We start from the raw sequence: 16,521 nt of genomic DNA, 5'->3' as shown, positions 1-16,521 counted from the left end.
GCCGCAGCAGAGCAGAGCACCCTCTCAACCATTCACACACAGACCAAACAAAAACAAACTGCACGATAGGCCTTTTTTGTCATTGCATAAATGTTGGTCAAGCACGATATACTGCAATAAACATAAATGGATTATTTATCATAGCTGGAGGTCAAAGTTTGAAAAAATTCAATCTTGTTGCTTTTAAAACAGACCTTCAGAGATTCACGGTCTGGTTCCAGAAAATTCAGCTGAAGAGTGTGGATCTGTCAGTGCCCTTGAGAAAGAGCCCCTTGGCGCTTTATGCTCAGTGAACAGGGGAATTTCAATCAGGATCCTTTAGTCCAGGAACATATTTGTCACCTTCCCAAAAAAACAAATACAAACAACACGACTCCCTAGATTAACAACGCAATAAACTTTCCTCCCATTTCAGGCACACCAAAGACCTCCGACTGCCAGTGGAACTTCATGTGGTGATAGGGAACAAATGGACTTCTGGGACGTCCCATTTTAGCATTTGCAGGGCCGTGGGACTAAACCAGGGTCGGTACGATTTTTTAATAGCTTTGAAAATAGTCTCTTATGCTGACAAAGGCTGCATTTATTTGATCAAACAAACAGTAACAACAGTAATATTGTGAAATATCATTACAATTTCAGATAACTGTTTTCTATTTTAATATATTTTAAGAGGTAATTTATTTCTGTGATGCAAAGCTGAATTTTCAGCATCATTACTCCAGTCTTCAGTGACACCTGATCCTTCAGAAATCCTTTTAAAATGCTGATTTGCTGCCCATGAAACATTTCTTATTATTATCAATGTTGAAAACAGTAATATTTTTGTGGAAACTGTGATACTTTTTTTTCAGGGTTTTTTGATGAATAGAACATTTAAAACAGCAGCATTTATTTGAAAGACATATTTTGTGATGTTACATATAAATGACTGTACTGTCCATTTGATCAATTTGCTGGTACCTTTCTGAATATTATTAATAAATAAAAAAGTACTGACCCCAAACTTTTGAACGGTAGTGTAATTGTGTAAAATGTGCTGAACTGGGATCAGAAACCTCAAATTGTGAACAGGCCAAAATCAAACTGAAAAACTGTGGGCAGATACTGTAAGTGTTGAAGTTATGTTTTCTGGGCAAATAGATTTAGGAATAAGCTAGTTTTAATCAGGATGGCAGGAAAAAGGAGGAAAAACAAACCATTATTAATGCACTGGGTTGAAAACAAGTGTTTATGTAGCTCATCTGGTATGCATGGTGCTAGCAACCCAAGTTCAAGGGTTTGAATCCCAGAAAACACACTGTATGTCGCTTTGAATTAAAGTGTCTGCCAAATAAGAAAGACTGTGGTAGCACAACAAATTAAGTTTATGTGAATATCTGAATAGGTTTGCATTTAAGGAATAGTTCACCCAAAAATTTAAACTTGCTGAAAGTGTACTCACCTTCTGGATCAAGATGTAGAAGATTTGTTTTATTCATCAGAACTGATTTGAAGAAATTTCGCATTACATCATTTGCTCACCAACGGATCCTCTGCAGTGAATGGGTGCCGTCAGAATGAGAGTCCAAACAGCTGATAAAAACATCACAATAATCCACAAATAATCCATATGACTCCAGTCCATCAGTTTGTCTTGTGAAGTGAAAAGCGGTGTGATTGTACGAAACAAATCCAGAAAAGTACACAGTTTACAAGCAAAAAAATAGTGCTTAAATATGTTGTTGGATTTTGATGCGAGGTGAATAACAGGGGATGGACTTTTTCACTGGAGGAAGCATTATTATGGAGTATGTACTCGTATTTTAGTTAAAAACATCTTAATGATGGATTTTTTTCTTATAAAAACGCAGCTTTTCACTTCACAAGACATTCATTGGTGGACAGGAGTCATGTGGATTATTGTGGATTTGTTTCTTATTGATTTGTCAATTTGATTTGTCAAACACACAACATTTTACGTCACAAGACGTTATTTGATGGACTGGAGTTGTGTGGATTATTTGTTGATTATTGTGATGTTTCTATCAGCTGTTTGGTCTCTCATTCTGACGGCACCCATTCACTGCAGAGGATCCATTGGTGAGCAAGTGATGTAATGTTAAAATTCTCCAAATCTGTTCTGATGAAGAAACAAACTCATCTACATCTTGGATGGCCTGAGGGTTCAGCAAATTTCTATTTTTGGGTGAGCTATGGAAAAACTGTTAAAAGCTAACAACATTAAATCTAAAATTGCACACACAAAAGATGATGAATTACACCTTAATAGTTAGTGTTTACATTTTATTCTATGTATAAAATAGAGTGCAAATTCTGCACAATCTGCAACGTTTAGTAAAGATCCAAAACAGACCATCTGTACATGAACATATTAAAAATAATCCACATTTTGGTCTTCTGGTAAATGTTTTGTAAGACTATGATGAAACACCGGCCCTGCTGTGAACAGAACAGATTTACAAAAGAATAAATAATATTAATGAATAAACTTACTGCTTTGTGTTATAATGTAGCACCTTTACACACACATAGAGGTATGAGGAATTAATTGAGAAAGAAATGCATTCCCTTGCTTTATCCTGTGAATTTCCAGTGTTAAGAATTGCTTAAATAATAACAAATGATACTGAAAACAACTTATAGCAAAGGTACTTTGTGTTTTTGACTGGTAATATATTAAAATACAAAGTTGTTCAAGCGTTCTCTGTGTTTGTAAAAACATGTAGTTTGAAATATGACATAAAATAACATGTCCCTGGAGATAGTGTGCTTTTCAAAAGATTTCTTTTTCATAATACTGGATCAGGGAAAAAAGATACATTTATAAATTAGTTCATTGGTTCTCAAAATTAAAGCCTCAATTTCACAACAAATTGCAAATGGCAACCGCTTTTTTGGGTGATTCAGAATAATAGGTGAGATGCTGCACAGGAGCAACTACCGGTTTGACTCTTAAGGTGAGTGATCATAGGAAATCTTTTCGAGACATTCTTTTCCATGTTTTGCTAGTTCTGTGCTCTTACTCGCTTTCTCTGTCCAGGGTTCAAATGGTGTTTCATGTTTCTGATGTTCTGAACTTACAGATTTGCATGATTCCCAAGTCCCACATATGAACCTAGAAGAGAGTCTCAAACAATCCTCCATGCAAACATCTTCTGTGTCAGAATTGTCTTTTTCCTCATGACTTTGAGCAGAAAACGAGATTAAACGTTTGTGAGAGGTGAGAAGGGCCTGGCTGCAAGTGATTTTTGAAAAGTGATTAGTGCCATATATCTCTTAATGTCCCTGGACACACTGCTACATAAATAAGAACTCATATGGGAGAGATTGCATTCATCTGATTATCTGTGAGAGAATGATAGAAAGAGACATAGTCAGCGCATCCCATGTAATATTGTTACCATTATTAGTTGTACTGTATATTAAAGGTATAGTTTACCCAAAATGAAAGTTTTCTTAAAATCTACTCACCCTCATGCCATCCAAGATGTAGATGAGTTTGTTTGTTCATCAGAGCAGATTTTGAGAGATTTAGCATTGCATCACTTGCTCACCAATGGATCCTCTGCAGTGAATGGGTGCCGTCAGAATGAGAGTCCAAACAGCTGATAAAAACATCACAATAATCCACAAGTAATCCACACTGCTCTAGTCCATCAATGAATGTCTTGTGAAGCGAAAATCTAATAATAAACAAATTGTTTGAAAGTGTTTGAAAGAAACAAATTCATCATTCATACACTTTAACATTAAACTGTCATTTCTGGTCAAAATACCAGTCCATCATCCATACTAATGCTTCCTCCAGTGGAAAAAGTCCATCTCCTGTTGTCTTCTCACATCAAAATCCATCGACCAACGGTGCTTGATCTCTGCATATTTCTCTCTTGATTCAGACAAGATGACTTCTCACTTCAGAAAACAATATTATGGATAGAGGACTTGTATTTTAGCTGAAAGCAATGGTTTGAAGTTAAAAACATCTTAATGATACATTTGTTTATTTCAAACACACAGTTTTTTTTATTCACAAGACATTAATTGATGGACTGGAGTTGTGTGGATTACTTGTGGATTATTCTGTCATTCTGATGGCACCCATTCACTGCAGAGGATTTATTAGTGAGCAAGTGATGTAAATTACTCCAAATCCAAAAATTGTTTCCCATGAAGAAATAAACTCATCTACATCTTGGATAGCCTGAGGGTGAGTACATTTTCAGCAAATGTACATTTTTGGCTGAACTATTCCTTTAAATGTGGCATTTCATTTTAATATCTGAGCAGCTTACCTGTGTATGTTTGTATTACATGAGCAGGGCTCTCATGGCAGACTTGCTGATGCGATTGCGCTGTTTTCTCCTCCTTTTCGGGGGGTGAGGAGGTGGTCTGGGGGGTTTGTGTGGAGGGAGATGTTGCACAGGAGATGTAGTTCCTGTTTGCAACAACAACAACAAAATCAACTTTTAATCAAGCTATTCTGATCTTGCAGTGTTGTGCGGTATTGTTGTGCTGTGTTGAATCCAATCACATTAGCCTTATTATTCTGCACAATAATAAGTAATGCATTTTCATATAATGCTGTCAATACTGCACTGCACAAGTTTATGTAGGCATATGCTAGTGTTACTTTCTCTATCTGGTGTGTCTGGTAGTATTTATTCAAAGTCAGCTGAGATATTCATAGAAATTGGTTCACAGAATCAAACTGAACATGGTCCAAATATGCCCCAGTGTGCTTGTTCTTAAACACCACTTACATCAAGTGGGCAATTACGACAGACAAAAGCACAGCATAGAATGAGCACAGAAGAATTTCCCTCTGACCTGTTCATAGTGGAAGAGAGTTAATTTTGTATCTATCTATCTTCTATCCATCCAACCATCTATCTATCCGTATGTGTCTGTAATGCATCCTCACACCCACCCAGAACACCCTAGCAAATGCACAGTAAACACCCAGAATACTGCATAGCAAAACCCTAAAGTTTTGCCTAAGGTTCGTCTTGAAGAACTTTTTTTTTTATCTACAGTACTTTGCATCTCACATACAAACTGCAGTCCAGTAAATTGTTTCTGTAGAACATCTGCCAAGTAAGATCTTTTTGTGTCTTGATTTGAGTTTGTATAAATGACAGAATTTTCATTTATGGGTGAACTGTGTCTTTAATGCAAGTTTTAAGCAAAGCTTACAGTGGCACAGAGCTGAGATGTTCATTTAGAAGGCCGCTGACATACAAGTCAAAATTCTGCTCTGAAGATCGTAATGAACAGCCAATCAAACTTACCTCACCAGCATTTTTTTGTTGTCTTTTACTCAAAAACATAAGTTGACATTACTTTAACAACACTGTATTCTGTCCAGCTGACTATGAATAAATTCTTCCAGACACTGATAAGCGATTGAATAGAAAAACCTCATATTATCTGTTTGTGTATTCTGTTATTATACCTGTGCGTTGTGTGGTTGTATAAGTGTGTTGTTGTTTGTGATGGAGCTGCTGTATTTTCTCATGCGGCTGTATATTCTTCTGTTGTACTTTGAGGTGATGTTTGTGTTTTTCTTCATCTAGGATTTTGTGCATTAGCAGCAGCTCTTCTATTTCCTCCTCCTTGGCCTTTTTGCCCATTTGTCTCTGCTCTAGCTCTTCCGTCTTCACCTCTACGTTCGTAGTCTCACCTTTCACATTCTGACCATTCTCCTCTACAGACAGAAACACATCTCCTCGATTCTGATTGGCTGTTCCTGTGGCCTTAGAGGTGACTTGGTCTGTCTGATTGGTTGCTTGCAATTGCTCATTTTCTCGCGTTAGATTTGATTGGTGCATAAAAGTCTGATTGGTCAATTCCAGTGTACTCATGTTATAATCAGATGTCTGATTGGTTATACTTTGGTTAGCATTACTCTGCGATTCGAATTGCATAACGTTGTGCAATGATAAATCAGTTTCATCCTGCTCGGTATGATTTGGCAGAGGAGCCGTCGTTCCATGTGTTGCAGTGTCATTCATTTTACTGCGTCTGCTTCCATCCCCAGGGTGAGGGTTATGACCTTTGCCCCCTCCATACTGCGTCTCGTTCAGACCCCAGCCGTCCCGGCCGAATCCTGATTCAGAGAACCTCTCTTTGGGCAGCCAGCTGTGGCTGAGCAGGTCCTCCAGGCTTATCCTCTGGTTGTGTTTGAGTTGATCCCTGCGATGGAGCTCATCTTTAGGTCGAGGTTTCCCAAAGCGCTCCCGTCCTTCTTGTTTGTGGCCCGATGATTTTCGGCGCTGAGGGGGCCGAGGAGCCGGCTGACAGCGGCACTCTACGTGGTCCAGAACGGCGACGACAGCCTTATCATAGAGAGGCCGCTTGTTCACGTACTGTATCTTCATTACCTGAGGATGAAGAGGAAAGGAAAGTGAAAAATGGCTTGTTTGAATATACTGTAAGTACGCACTTGAAAAGAGAGAGTGTGTGTGTGTGTGTGTACCTGTAGGTATCGTGTGTGTGTAAGTACAGGCACACACTGCAGGCTCTTGGTGTTACAGCAGCCCGAGCACCTCTGCACCTCCACGCATGGAGGCCACAACAGGAAATTTGCATTGCTACGGTCCAACATGGAGCGTGTGACCTCGATGACCTCGGTCCTGACCTTACAGATGGCTTGCTGAGCAGGCTGAGCGTCTGCAGACAAAGATGCAGAAATACACACAGAGGCACATGAACTGCATGCAAAACATACAGCAATTCGACTAACTTGATTTGTACAGGTGCTTGCTCATGCAAAAATGCTTCTCCATTATTTGAAGTCAGTGATGGGCAAACTTGGCCCTTCCAGGCCACTTTCCTGCAGAGATTTGATCCAACCCTGATATGACTCACCTGTTTGTAGCCTTCTAGTAGTCTTGAAGACAATGATTAGCTGGTTCAGGTGTGTTTGATTAGGGTTGGAGCTAACCTCTGAAGGAAAGTGGCCTGGAAGGGCCAAGTTTGCCCACCCCTGTTTTAAGGTGTTGTGTGTGGTTGACATAGTGTTGCTAGGTGGTAGCTAATCATTTGGCTTCCCGTGCAGCTCATGACTAAACAAAACTGGCTACATGATAATAACTAGGGGTTTTGTAATAATGTAGTATTGACTTTGAGCATTATTTGAAATTATTTGTTATGAGCATTATTTGAAAGCTGCAGTCATACATGCAATAAATTAATATAATTGTTCAAAAGAACTAAGTAGTTAAAATAAAATAAAGTATGTTTTAGAATATATCAGAAAATAACTAATGTTAAAGCTGAAATTTGTCATTTCTGTGCCATTAGTCCATCAAGTAACCTCTTTTGAAAAACCCACGGAGTATTTACAATTTTGCGGAGAATGAACCTACCTAATGTTGTATTAAGCATGGAAAGGAATTTGTTAAATACATATTTAACAAATAATGGTGACATAAAAGAGAATAAAACAATATAGCAACAAGCAAGAAAAGAGAATAAGGACAAAGTAAGTCGGACTAACCCAGAAGACTGCGTGGCAGACGGTTGCTGGTGTCGTTGTCATGGTGACTGTCTGGCTCAACCTCTGGAGAAGAAAATGACAGCAACGTTGAACCATCAGGTAGTGAAATAATGGTGAAAATGCATGAAATGCAGACCCTTTTAGGAAATAGCAACTTGTTTCTGTTTTCCAGGGATGAAAGTAACAGTAGAAGAGGACTGGCACATCACACCACGCATCTTTCATAGCCTTACAAGTATTTTCAAAGGCTATAGATAAGAGTTTCTGCTACTATAATGCTTTAAATATAAATGAGGACAGCTTACATAGATCAAGGTCAAAAAGTTGTTTCATAAAAAGTATTAAAGATGCAATCGATATTAAGTACTGGGGTGCTGTAGCCCAGAGTCCTAATTAACATATTTATTAAAGAGTAATATTTGCCTCCAGGAATGTGAGAGGACTCAATTGAACTTTATCCAAAAAAAAAAAAAAAACACTTCATATTAGCGACACACTTATAAAACACCAATGACATTTATTTGATAGTTACAGGTCACTACAGTGTCTAGAAAGTCACTAAACCCATAAATTTGACCTAGAATAGAATATCAAATTATGTTAGAAAGAGAAACAGAGGGATTTTATGTCATCACACTTCAAATATCTAGGGAACTTTTGTCACTTTTTGCAGCATTTTTTTTGCCCTGAGCCCTTGCTCCATAAACAATGTGAAAGAAGAATGAATCATGCATGAGAGGTGCGTTTCTGTGAGATTTTACAGTATGTTAATGATGTAAAGAGAGCTGATTTACCAATAGATTCAGAGAACAGCAAAAACTGCAAGTCCTGAATAGAAGACACAGATCCACCCTTCACCAACTCAACCACAGCGGCCGGAAGAGGATCAGCCTATAGGAAACAAAATATATTAGAAATATTCAGTACCATGAAATGCATGTTCTATTCAACATAGAATCCTGGATAAAACGGTATCATGGTTTCTACAAATATATATGAAGCAGCATATCTGTTTTCAAAATTGCTAATAATAAGAAATGTTTCTTGAGCAGAAAATCAGAATATCAGAATGATTTCTGAAGGATCATGTGATACTGAAGACTGGAGTAATGATGCTGAAAATTCAGCTTTGCATCGCATGAATAAATTAACATATTTTCAAATAGAAAACAGTTATTTTAAATAGCAATAATATTTTTAAAAATATGACTATTTTGAAATATAGTTTTTTCTATATTTTTGATCAAATAAATGCAGCCTTGGTGAGAATAAAATATACATATTTTTTTTTTAAAACATTAAAAACTTTAAACTTTTGAATAGCAACGTATGTAAAAAAAAAAAATAATAATAATGTACCATAAGTTAGTCAAGATTGCAAAAAATAAACCCAGACACTGACACAATGCATTATTTTGTCATGAAGACCTAATTACTTTTTGTTATCCTCCTTGATACATACAAAATAAATAAATGAACATGCAACATTGAATTCATAATTCAATAAAAATAAAAATATAATAAATTACAATAAAATATTTAAATTTATTTAAATTATTTAATTATGATTTTAATCATTTAAATTCAATAATGGTCAATTGTACTGTTTAACACAACATTTGAGCTCAGAATTCTGAATGACCAATTAGAATAAAAAATAGAAATAAAATAATGTGTATGTCTTGTTGTGTGTTTTTGAGTGTGTGACAGTGAGATGCTGGTTTGTCTCAGGGTGTCAATGCAGGTCTTGGGGACACAATAGCCCTGTTCATACAGCATGTCCAGACAGGGGCTACTGACCCTCGTCTCCTCCGTCTCATCTGGCAGCATTTATGCAGGACACAGGAAAGAGAGCAGAGAGGAAGTGGGGGATGGAGAGATGGAGAAAAGGTGAGTTTGAGGAGAAGAAAGAGAGAGATGGATGAGGGAGGCTGCCGGAAGGATGGAGTACTTCAGTAATCGGCGTGATAAGGGAAATCAGTCTCATTACTGGCTGGTGATTCAGATGGTTTTGCATGAGCCGAACAAATGCAGGAATTCAAGCATGCCAAAAGTTAAGAAACATCCTAAATTTGCCACACCTCTTGTGGTATGCACATAATCGAACAGAAATAATTCATGGTGAATCACTGGTGTGTCTTAAACTCTTGGCAGCTTTGAGAAGCACACTGGTCTTGTTTTGTCCAAATGCATAAATCTTGTGAATCATCAGTTTTCCAATTTTAATATCTCCATTACATTCTTAAACGCTCTATCATCCGGTTGTGCATGTATGGAAGAACTGCCAATACCACAGCAAGGATTCAATTCAGATCTATAATGCAGCAGGATGTGTTTATATACAGATAAACTTTGCTTGAACATTGATTAAATGTTGTCATGGTGATTTTTTTGATACTCAAATTATCACAACACAGATGGATAGAATGAAAACATAAAATGTAAATTTGGGGTCGGTAAGATTTTGTATAATGTTTTTGAAAGAAAAGCCTATGCTTACTGAGGCTGCATTTATTTGATCAAAAATACAGAAACAACAGTAATATTATGAAATATGATTACAATTAAAAATAGCTGTTTTCTATTTGAATATATTTTAAAATGAATTTTTTTTCTTGTAATGACAAAGCTGGATTTTCAGCTTCATTACTCCAGTCTTCAGTGTCACATGATCCTTCAGAAGTCATTCCAATTTGCTGATTCGCTGCTCAAGAAACATTCCTTGCTATTATTAATATTGAAAACTGCTTAATATTTCTGATTTTTTTTTTCTTGCTCAGAAAATTTTGCTCAGCATTCATTTGAAACAAAACTTTTGTAACCATGTAAAAGTCCTTACTGTGAATTTTGATTAATTTGTTCTCAAACGTTTAAATGGTAGTGTATGCTTGGACATACACACTAACACACTCTAATTCACATGTATATGATTCATAAACATTTATAATATATCACACACACACACACACACACTAAATTGTTTCATGGCTACCCAATGTAAATACATAGCATCACAATTATACCAAAACAATATATATATTATACAGACACTAGATGGCATACACAAAGACCTCACAAGAATAGAATAGAATAGAATAGAATAGAATAGAATAGAATAGAATAGAATAGAATCAAAGGAAATTTGTATTGCTAAGGAGTTGCTGTTTCAAAGCTTATTTAATGGAGCTTCATAGATTTCTGATTTTGGTTTGCAGACTTTAGTTTGCTGATTTAGCAAATCTAAGCACAGGTTGAAACATTATTGATATCTCTTCATAAAGGAAAGACATATAAGATTAAATTATCCTTGTCTCAAGGGGAAAAAAGTGATAAACATTTAAAGGGGTCATATGATGTTGCTAAAAGTACATTATTTTGTGTATTTGGTGTAATGAAATGTGTTTATGCGGTTTAAGGTTCAAAAAACACATTATTTTTCACATACTGTACATTATTGTTTCGCCTCAATGCCCCGCCTTTCTGACACTCCAAAGAGAAAGGAAAAACTGAAATCGCATCATATGACCCCTTTAAGCAGAAAATTATTTTTTTGTTTTGAAAAACAAATTTAAGATTCTGGCTTTTCGTTATGATCGCTGGCTATGAGAAACATCTGAGATAGTAGATATTGAATTTGTCTCAACAAATTCTCTGCAAAAAAATTAATAAAAAAACTAATTCCAAGTATATATATATATATATATATATATATATATATATATATATATATATATAAATCAGAATATCGCAAAAATGTGTAAATTAAGCTATACTGACACTTGCAGGTTGCCTCATCCAAACAAACCAATGGGAGGGTGGTGTGTGCTTCAGTTGATCACCAGTGCTGAACCACACAACCCCTGAACCCTGCTCCTAATATCATCAGAGAGTGAAGGACAGGCCCAGAGCATTCTGGGATTGTGTAGGAGTGGTGGAATGCACAGCCCATGTTGGGGAGTAATGATACATAATTACACATCTGCTGACGATGCTCTCACACACACACACATGCCCATATCATCTACTAACATATGCAAATATGCACAATCATCAGTTTGTGTGTAGCTGCAAGAAGCAACATTGCATGTTTGTATGTTTTTCATTTTTATTTGTAAATAAAAACATATAATCAAGTGGATATGTCTTACTTGCCATTTTTTCACCTAGCGGGATTTTTCCATCCAAATCATGCATCATAAACAGATGAAAAATTATGTTCTTACATGGGGAACTTCCAAAAAGTACACCTTAAAGCTGCGAAGGGATCATAATCACAGCTTTTAAATGAGTTTTGATCTTGCATTTCCCTTCGAACAAGAATGACCTTTTAAACATTACAATTTAAACATCCCGCATGTTTTCAATTAACTATACCAATTAAATCTCTTATGATATGTAAGAGACTTCTAGGTTTTAGGGGGATGGGGGGGTCACAGAAATGTCATATTTTGATTAGGTGCCTCATGCAACAAAAAACTGTGGCGGTCAAAGGAAGGGCAAAAACATTAGAACCTGCAGCTCTCGTGTGCTAAATGTGAACAATCCTAGTGCACCAATCAGTTCCTGGAGCCTTTAGGCATTAGTTCACAGATTCATTTAAAAGATTCACCCTTCATATGATTGGGTGATTTATGATGATGGGGGATGCCAATGGTTACACTCCAAGATTACAGCATAAATGAATGTGGCATTAACCGTATTCAAAGAACCTTGAAGCACTGGGAAGAATAATCCATCCTGTACACAAATACACAAGCAAATATGTTCAGGAACATTAAAAAAAAAAACTGTGCCATTCCAAACCTATTGGGGGGGGGGGGGGGGGGGGGGGGGGGGGTAGACTTACATTTTGGCTTGTTCTATCATATGGCTTCGGAAGAATATACCACATGAGTATTGACCTCTTTTGCATGCTTTTGTGGCTTGACAGATGAGGTAACTATCAACTTATTTATGGAGGAAAAATTTTGGAAAATAAATAAATAACATTAATTATATTGTAGATATTATTCACTCTATAAAGCAATGCTAATCCAATCAATTCTTAATGAAAAAGAATTAGCCTATAAGAATGCAATAGGAACCAATTAGCCTAACTCTCCAAGACAGAAAGTTGAGATTCATTAACGCGTAAAATGCGTCGCTCTTACCTCCGCATCGCCAGACCGCAGACACGCCGCCGCAAGTACCGCGAGAAGAAGCGGGATCCGCGATCTCATCTTGCTGCCGTGCCGCTGCGGGGCTCCACGGGACAGCGCGCATTTAGAGAGACGCGCACCAGACGCTCAGCACTGGGCTCCGAGTCGCGAGCAAATATCGGGTTAATTAAGCAGCAGTTTGAGTCCCTCAGCGGCTCTGCAGGCTCGACATTCCTCTCAGTGCGCAAACATTCAAATTGCCCTCCACGGCAGAATGAGTCTCTCTTCTGAGGAGCAAGTGGCCCATTTGAAGTCCTTTGAAAGGCAGTTTGCGGATTAAAGCGAAGAGGTTTGTTTCCAGGCGAAGCACCACAATCCCGGATTCCTCAGCTGGCGTTTATTTAATCATTAATTTACATGGTTCAGACCAATGAAGACGTCTCTTAATGTTAGCCTGTCTGAGAGAACGGTAATCTAAAATACCTGTTCAGGCATGGAAATAAAAAAAAAGTCATTCAGATTACATAAAATGTCTTAAAAGTCAAACAGGACTTTATATATATAAAAAATAAAAAATTTTTTTAAAGAGTTATTTTTAAAAAGTAAAGTGATGCGCGTGCGGTCCCTTTGTTTTGGTATAAACTCCTCACTTATTAACTCCACATCACCGTTATATATTAAAAAGCCTTTCCAATTTCAGATGGTCCATGTGTAGCACACGAGGGTCCCTTCGTCTTCGCATTGTCTGTAATAAAAGCGACAATATTGTAGGTTAGCCTAAATCTACCTCTTGGTCTTGTAGTTTTCTTATCAACGTGCAGCGCGAGCCGTCTGTGCTGTGTTGATTATGGGACTGTGGCTCTGAGGAGGATTTCAGGGGTCTGTATGTGGACTCTTATCTTACCCTCCCCTTAAAGGCAGGGCTGAACTCACTGAGAAAGAAAAAGAGGCTGAGGAGGTGCTGAAGTCATGTTGCTGCATTGTGGTACTCATTTTAATGGTCATTTAGATGTACATATGCATTGGAACAAATAGAACATTATTATGTTTTCCACTGAAAATAGAATGTACAATCCGATATATTATCAGTTACTCACCCTCGTGTTGAAAGCAGTAGGTCTAACTTTTATTTGTTATCCTCCAAAAACCTATAGCTCACAAATCTCATTTGCAATGTATTCAAACATGCACTGCCTTTTTGTAATCAATGGCAATTACTTCTTGCGTGTCAGAATAAGCTTTAATGGAAAATGTTTATGATGTAGATGGATTTGTTTCTTCATGGGAACATATTTGGAAATTTAGCATTACATTATAAGATGTTTACTGATGGACTGGAGTCGTGTGGATTACTTCAGGATTATTGTTATGTTTTTATCAGGTTGGACTCTGACGGCACCCATTCACTGCAGAGGATGCATTGGTGAGCAAGTGACATAATGCTACATTTCTCCAAAACTGTTCCAATATAGAAACAAACTCATCTACATCTTGGATGGCCTGATGGTGAGTAGATTTTTTGGCAAATTAGTCATTTAATTTTTTAGAAGCTAAAATTCTGTAGAAAATTAAACACCTTTGTGCAATGCCTTTAAATATTAAAGTTCTCTTTTCAGTTGGCATGTTCTTTTATAAAATTGCATGGCAAATGAGGCGATTCACACCTTTGAAAAAAAAAGGTCAAATCATGCATAAAGAATGAAAAAAATAAAATAACGTAACATGAATAAGTTAATGTTTCATTAGCATAGAATGAATGGGATGGGCTCTTTTAAATGTTTTCACAGTATTGCCCAAGGTAATGGAATCAAAAGGTGTGTCTAAATACCAAAATTATGCTTTTATTAAAAGCTATTTTAAATCTTACGACCTTTCAGATTTGCACAATGGGTGTCCAAGTTATGAAACCAAGAGGTCGGTAGCCTAAAATGAAGGAGACAGGAATAGCTCTGTTAAATAACAAATTAATGCAAATCTGCATGCATTAGATGAAATTAGAAAGATCTTTATCACACATTGTAATATAAAGATGACTGATTTTAAATCTATTAAAAATCAGGTTCACAATATACTGTAATTTATCTTGGGCATATAGGCATTGCTCACTGAAAAGAGCCTTTTTGGTGAGCAAAAAGAACACTTTTTTTTTCTTAGTATGATGTATGATTATGATATGAAGTATGATTTTAATATTCTAAAGAATGTTTGGTAACACTTTACTTGAAGGGGTGTGCATAAGACTGACATGACACCTTCATAATCATGACATGACACATGTCATGAATATGAAGGAGGTTTTATGCATGTTTATGACAACTGTCATTAAGTGTCATTCACTCAGTTATGTCATTTTTAATGCAAATATGAGTCCATATGAGACAGTTGTCATAAACATGCATAAAAACCCTTCATATTCATGACATGTGTCATGTCTTGATTATGAAGGTGTCATGTCAGTCTTATGCACACCCCTTCAAGTAAAGTGTAACCGAATGTTTTTAACGTTATAAATAACAATTTGTGCAACAAAAAGGTTAAATGATAAAGGTTCTTCATGAAACCACCAATGCCAGTAAAGAACCTTTATTTTTAAGAGTGTGGTGCATATATCTTGAGATGAGGATCTTAAAGTCCTATTGCTTCAGCATGGAGGCCAAAGGTCCAGATTTAAGAAGAGATGAATACAACATTTTCAGACAGTGGTTTATGCTCATGCCTATCTGTGATCAATATCATATTATACACAAATATATGAGCGTCACAGCAAAGGGTCTGAATACTTAGGACCATGTGATATTTCAGTTTTTCTTTTTTAATAAATCTGCAAAAAATGTCAACAATTCTGTGTTTTTCTGTCAATATGGGGTGCTGTGTGTACATTGAGGAAAAAAAAATAACTTAAATGATTTTAGCAAATGGCTGCAATATAACAAAGAGTGAACAATTTAAGGGGGTCTGAATACTTTCCGTACCCACTGTATGTCTACTACATCAAGGCTTTAAACATGAACCTTTCGAAAGGTCTTTAAAATCATTTAAAAAATGCAATCACGTGTTGTCTACATTTTTGACCGGATGTGGATGTGGATGAGTAAATAAACGTCCATTAATTGTACAGATTTAATAATACCTTTAAAACCAAAATAGCCCTTTTATCAACTGCACTTAGATTGTTCACTGTGTTTTACTGTGTTACACTTGCACTTAAAAGATGTTAATAAACCACAAGTCTACTAGAAAAATGTGTGGGCAGCTGCCAATTGCCTCAAACAAAAGAGCTCTGTGGCCATATCACATCACGATGAGCACTGGCAGAGAATTATCACTGATACACGTGCGTGAGCAGATATGATCTGTCTTATTCGGAAAAGGACAGGTCAAGAGGGCAAGTGTGAACAAAGGCTGGCTGGACAACCTCTCACAACTAATCCAAGTTCTCATTTATATCTCTGCTCCCGTTCTGTTCTTCTCTTTATTCACAGAGTTGTGCAATGTTCATTTTTTTAAATTCTCCATTCATCTCACGCTGTAACTCCCACACTCCCTCTTTCTCCATCCAGTTCTTTGTCTCCCACTTCCTCTCTCCTTCTCCACCTCCTCCCTGCCCCCTCTCATCCATTCATCCTTTTGATATTACACTATTCCTTGGATTCTTTCATCTGTTATATGTACCCATTTGTTCAAGTCTGTTCATGATTATGTACATGGCGAGTTTTCAGATCATTTTGCACAGTATTTCACATCATTATTTTTGGATTTCCAATTGGCGATGCTAGTGCAGCAGAAATTACACACATAAACTGCCATTTAAATGGTTCTTAAAGTGTTCTTAGTGTCCTTAAACGAATAGTTCATGCAAAAATGACAATTTGCTGAAAATGT

The 16,521-nt window shown here is 36.7% G+C and overlaps 1 protein-coding gene across 2 annotated transcripts; it reads right to left on the bottom strand.

Moving 5' to 3' along the window:
• Positions 1–2,333: 2,333 nt before the first annotated feature.
• LOC107582898 (uncharacterized) lies at positions 2,334–13,486 on the bottom strand. 2 transcript variants are annotated; one of them, XM_016268926.1, is made up of 8 exons: positions 13,427–13,486; positions 12,652–13,122; positions 8,296–8,392; positions 7,502–7,564; positions 6,479–6,672; positions 5,456–6,383; positions 4,296–4,438; positions 2,334–3,348 (listed from the first exon to the last, which is right to left on the bottom strand). In XM_016268926.1, exons 2-7 carry the CDS (start codon positions 12,718–12,720, stop codon positions 4,311–4,313), a joined length of 1,479 nt encoding a protein of 492 aa, XP_016124412.1. In that variant the 5' UTR covers positions 12,721–13,122; positions 13,427–13,486; the 3' UTR covers positions 2,334–3,348; positions 4,296–4,310. The 2 variants fall into 2 exon arrangements, with proteins under 2 accessions (XP_016124412.1, XP_016124411.1); XM_016268925.1 differs by lacking the exon at positions 13,427–13,486 and having other exon boundaries at positions 12,652–13,184.
• Between the last annotated feature and the right edge of the window lie 3,035 nt (positions 13,487–16,521).

The sequence above is a fragment of the Sinocyclocheilus grahami genome, unplaced genomic scaffold (assembly GCF_001515645.1).
Source record: "Sinocyclocheilus grahami isolate Dianchi unplaced genomic scaffold, SAMN03320097.WGS_v1.1 scaffold48.1, whole genome shotgun sequence".
Classification (NCBI taxonomy): domain Eukaryota; kingdom Metazoa; phylum Chordata; class Actinopteri; order Cypriniformes; family Cyprinidae; genus Sinocyclocheilus; species Sinocyclocheilus grahami.
Note: the sequence above shows the minus strand (reverse complement) of the source record. Positions and strands in the feature narration are given on the sequence as shown.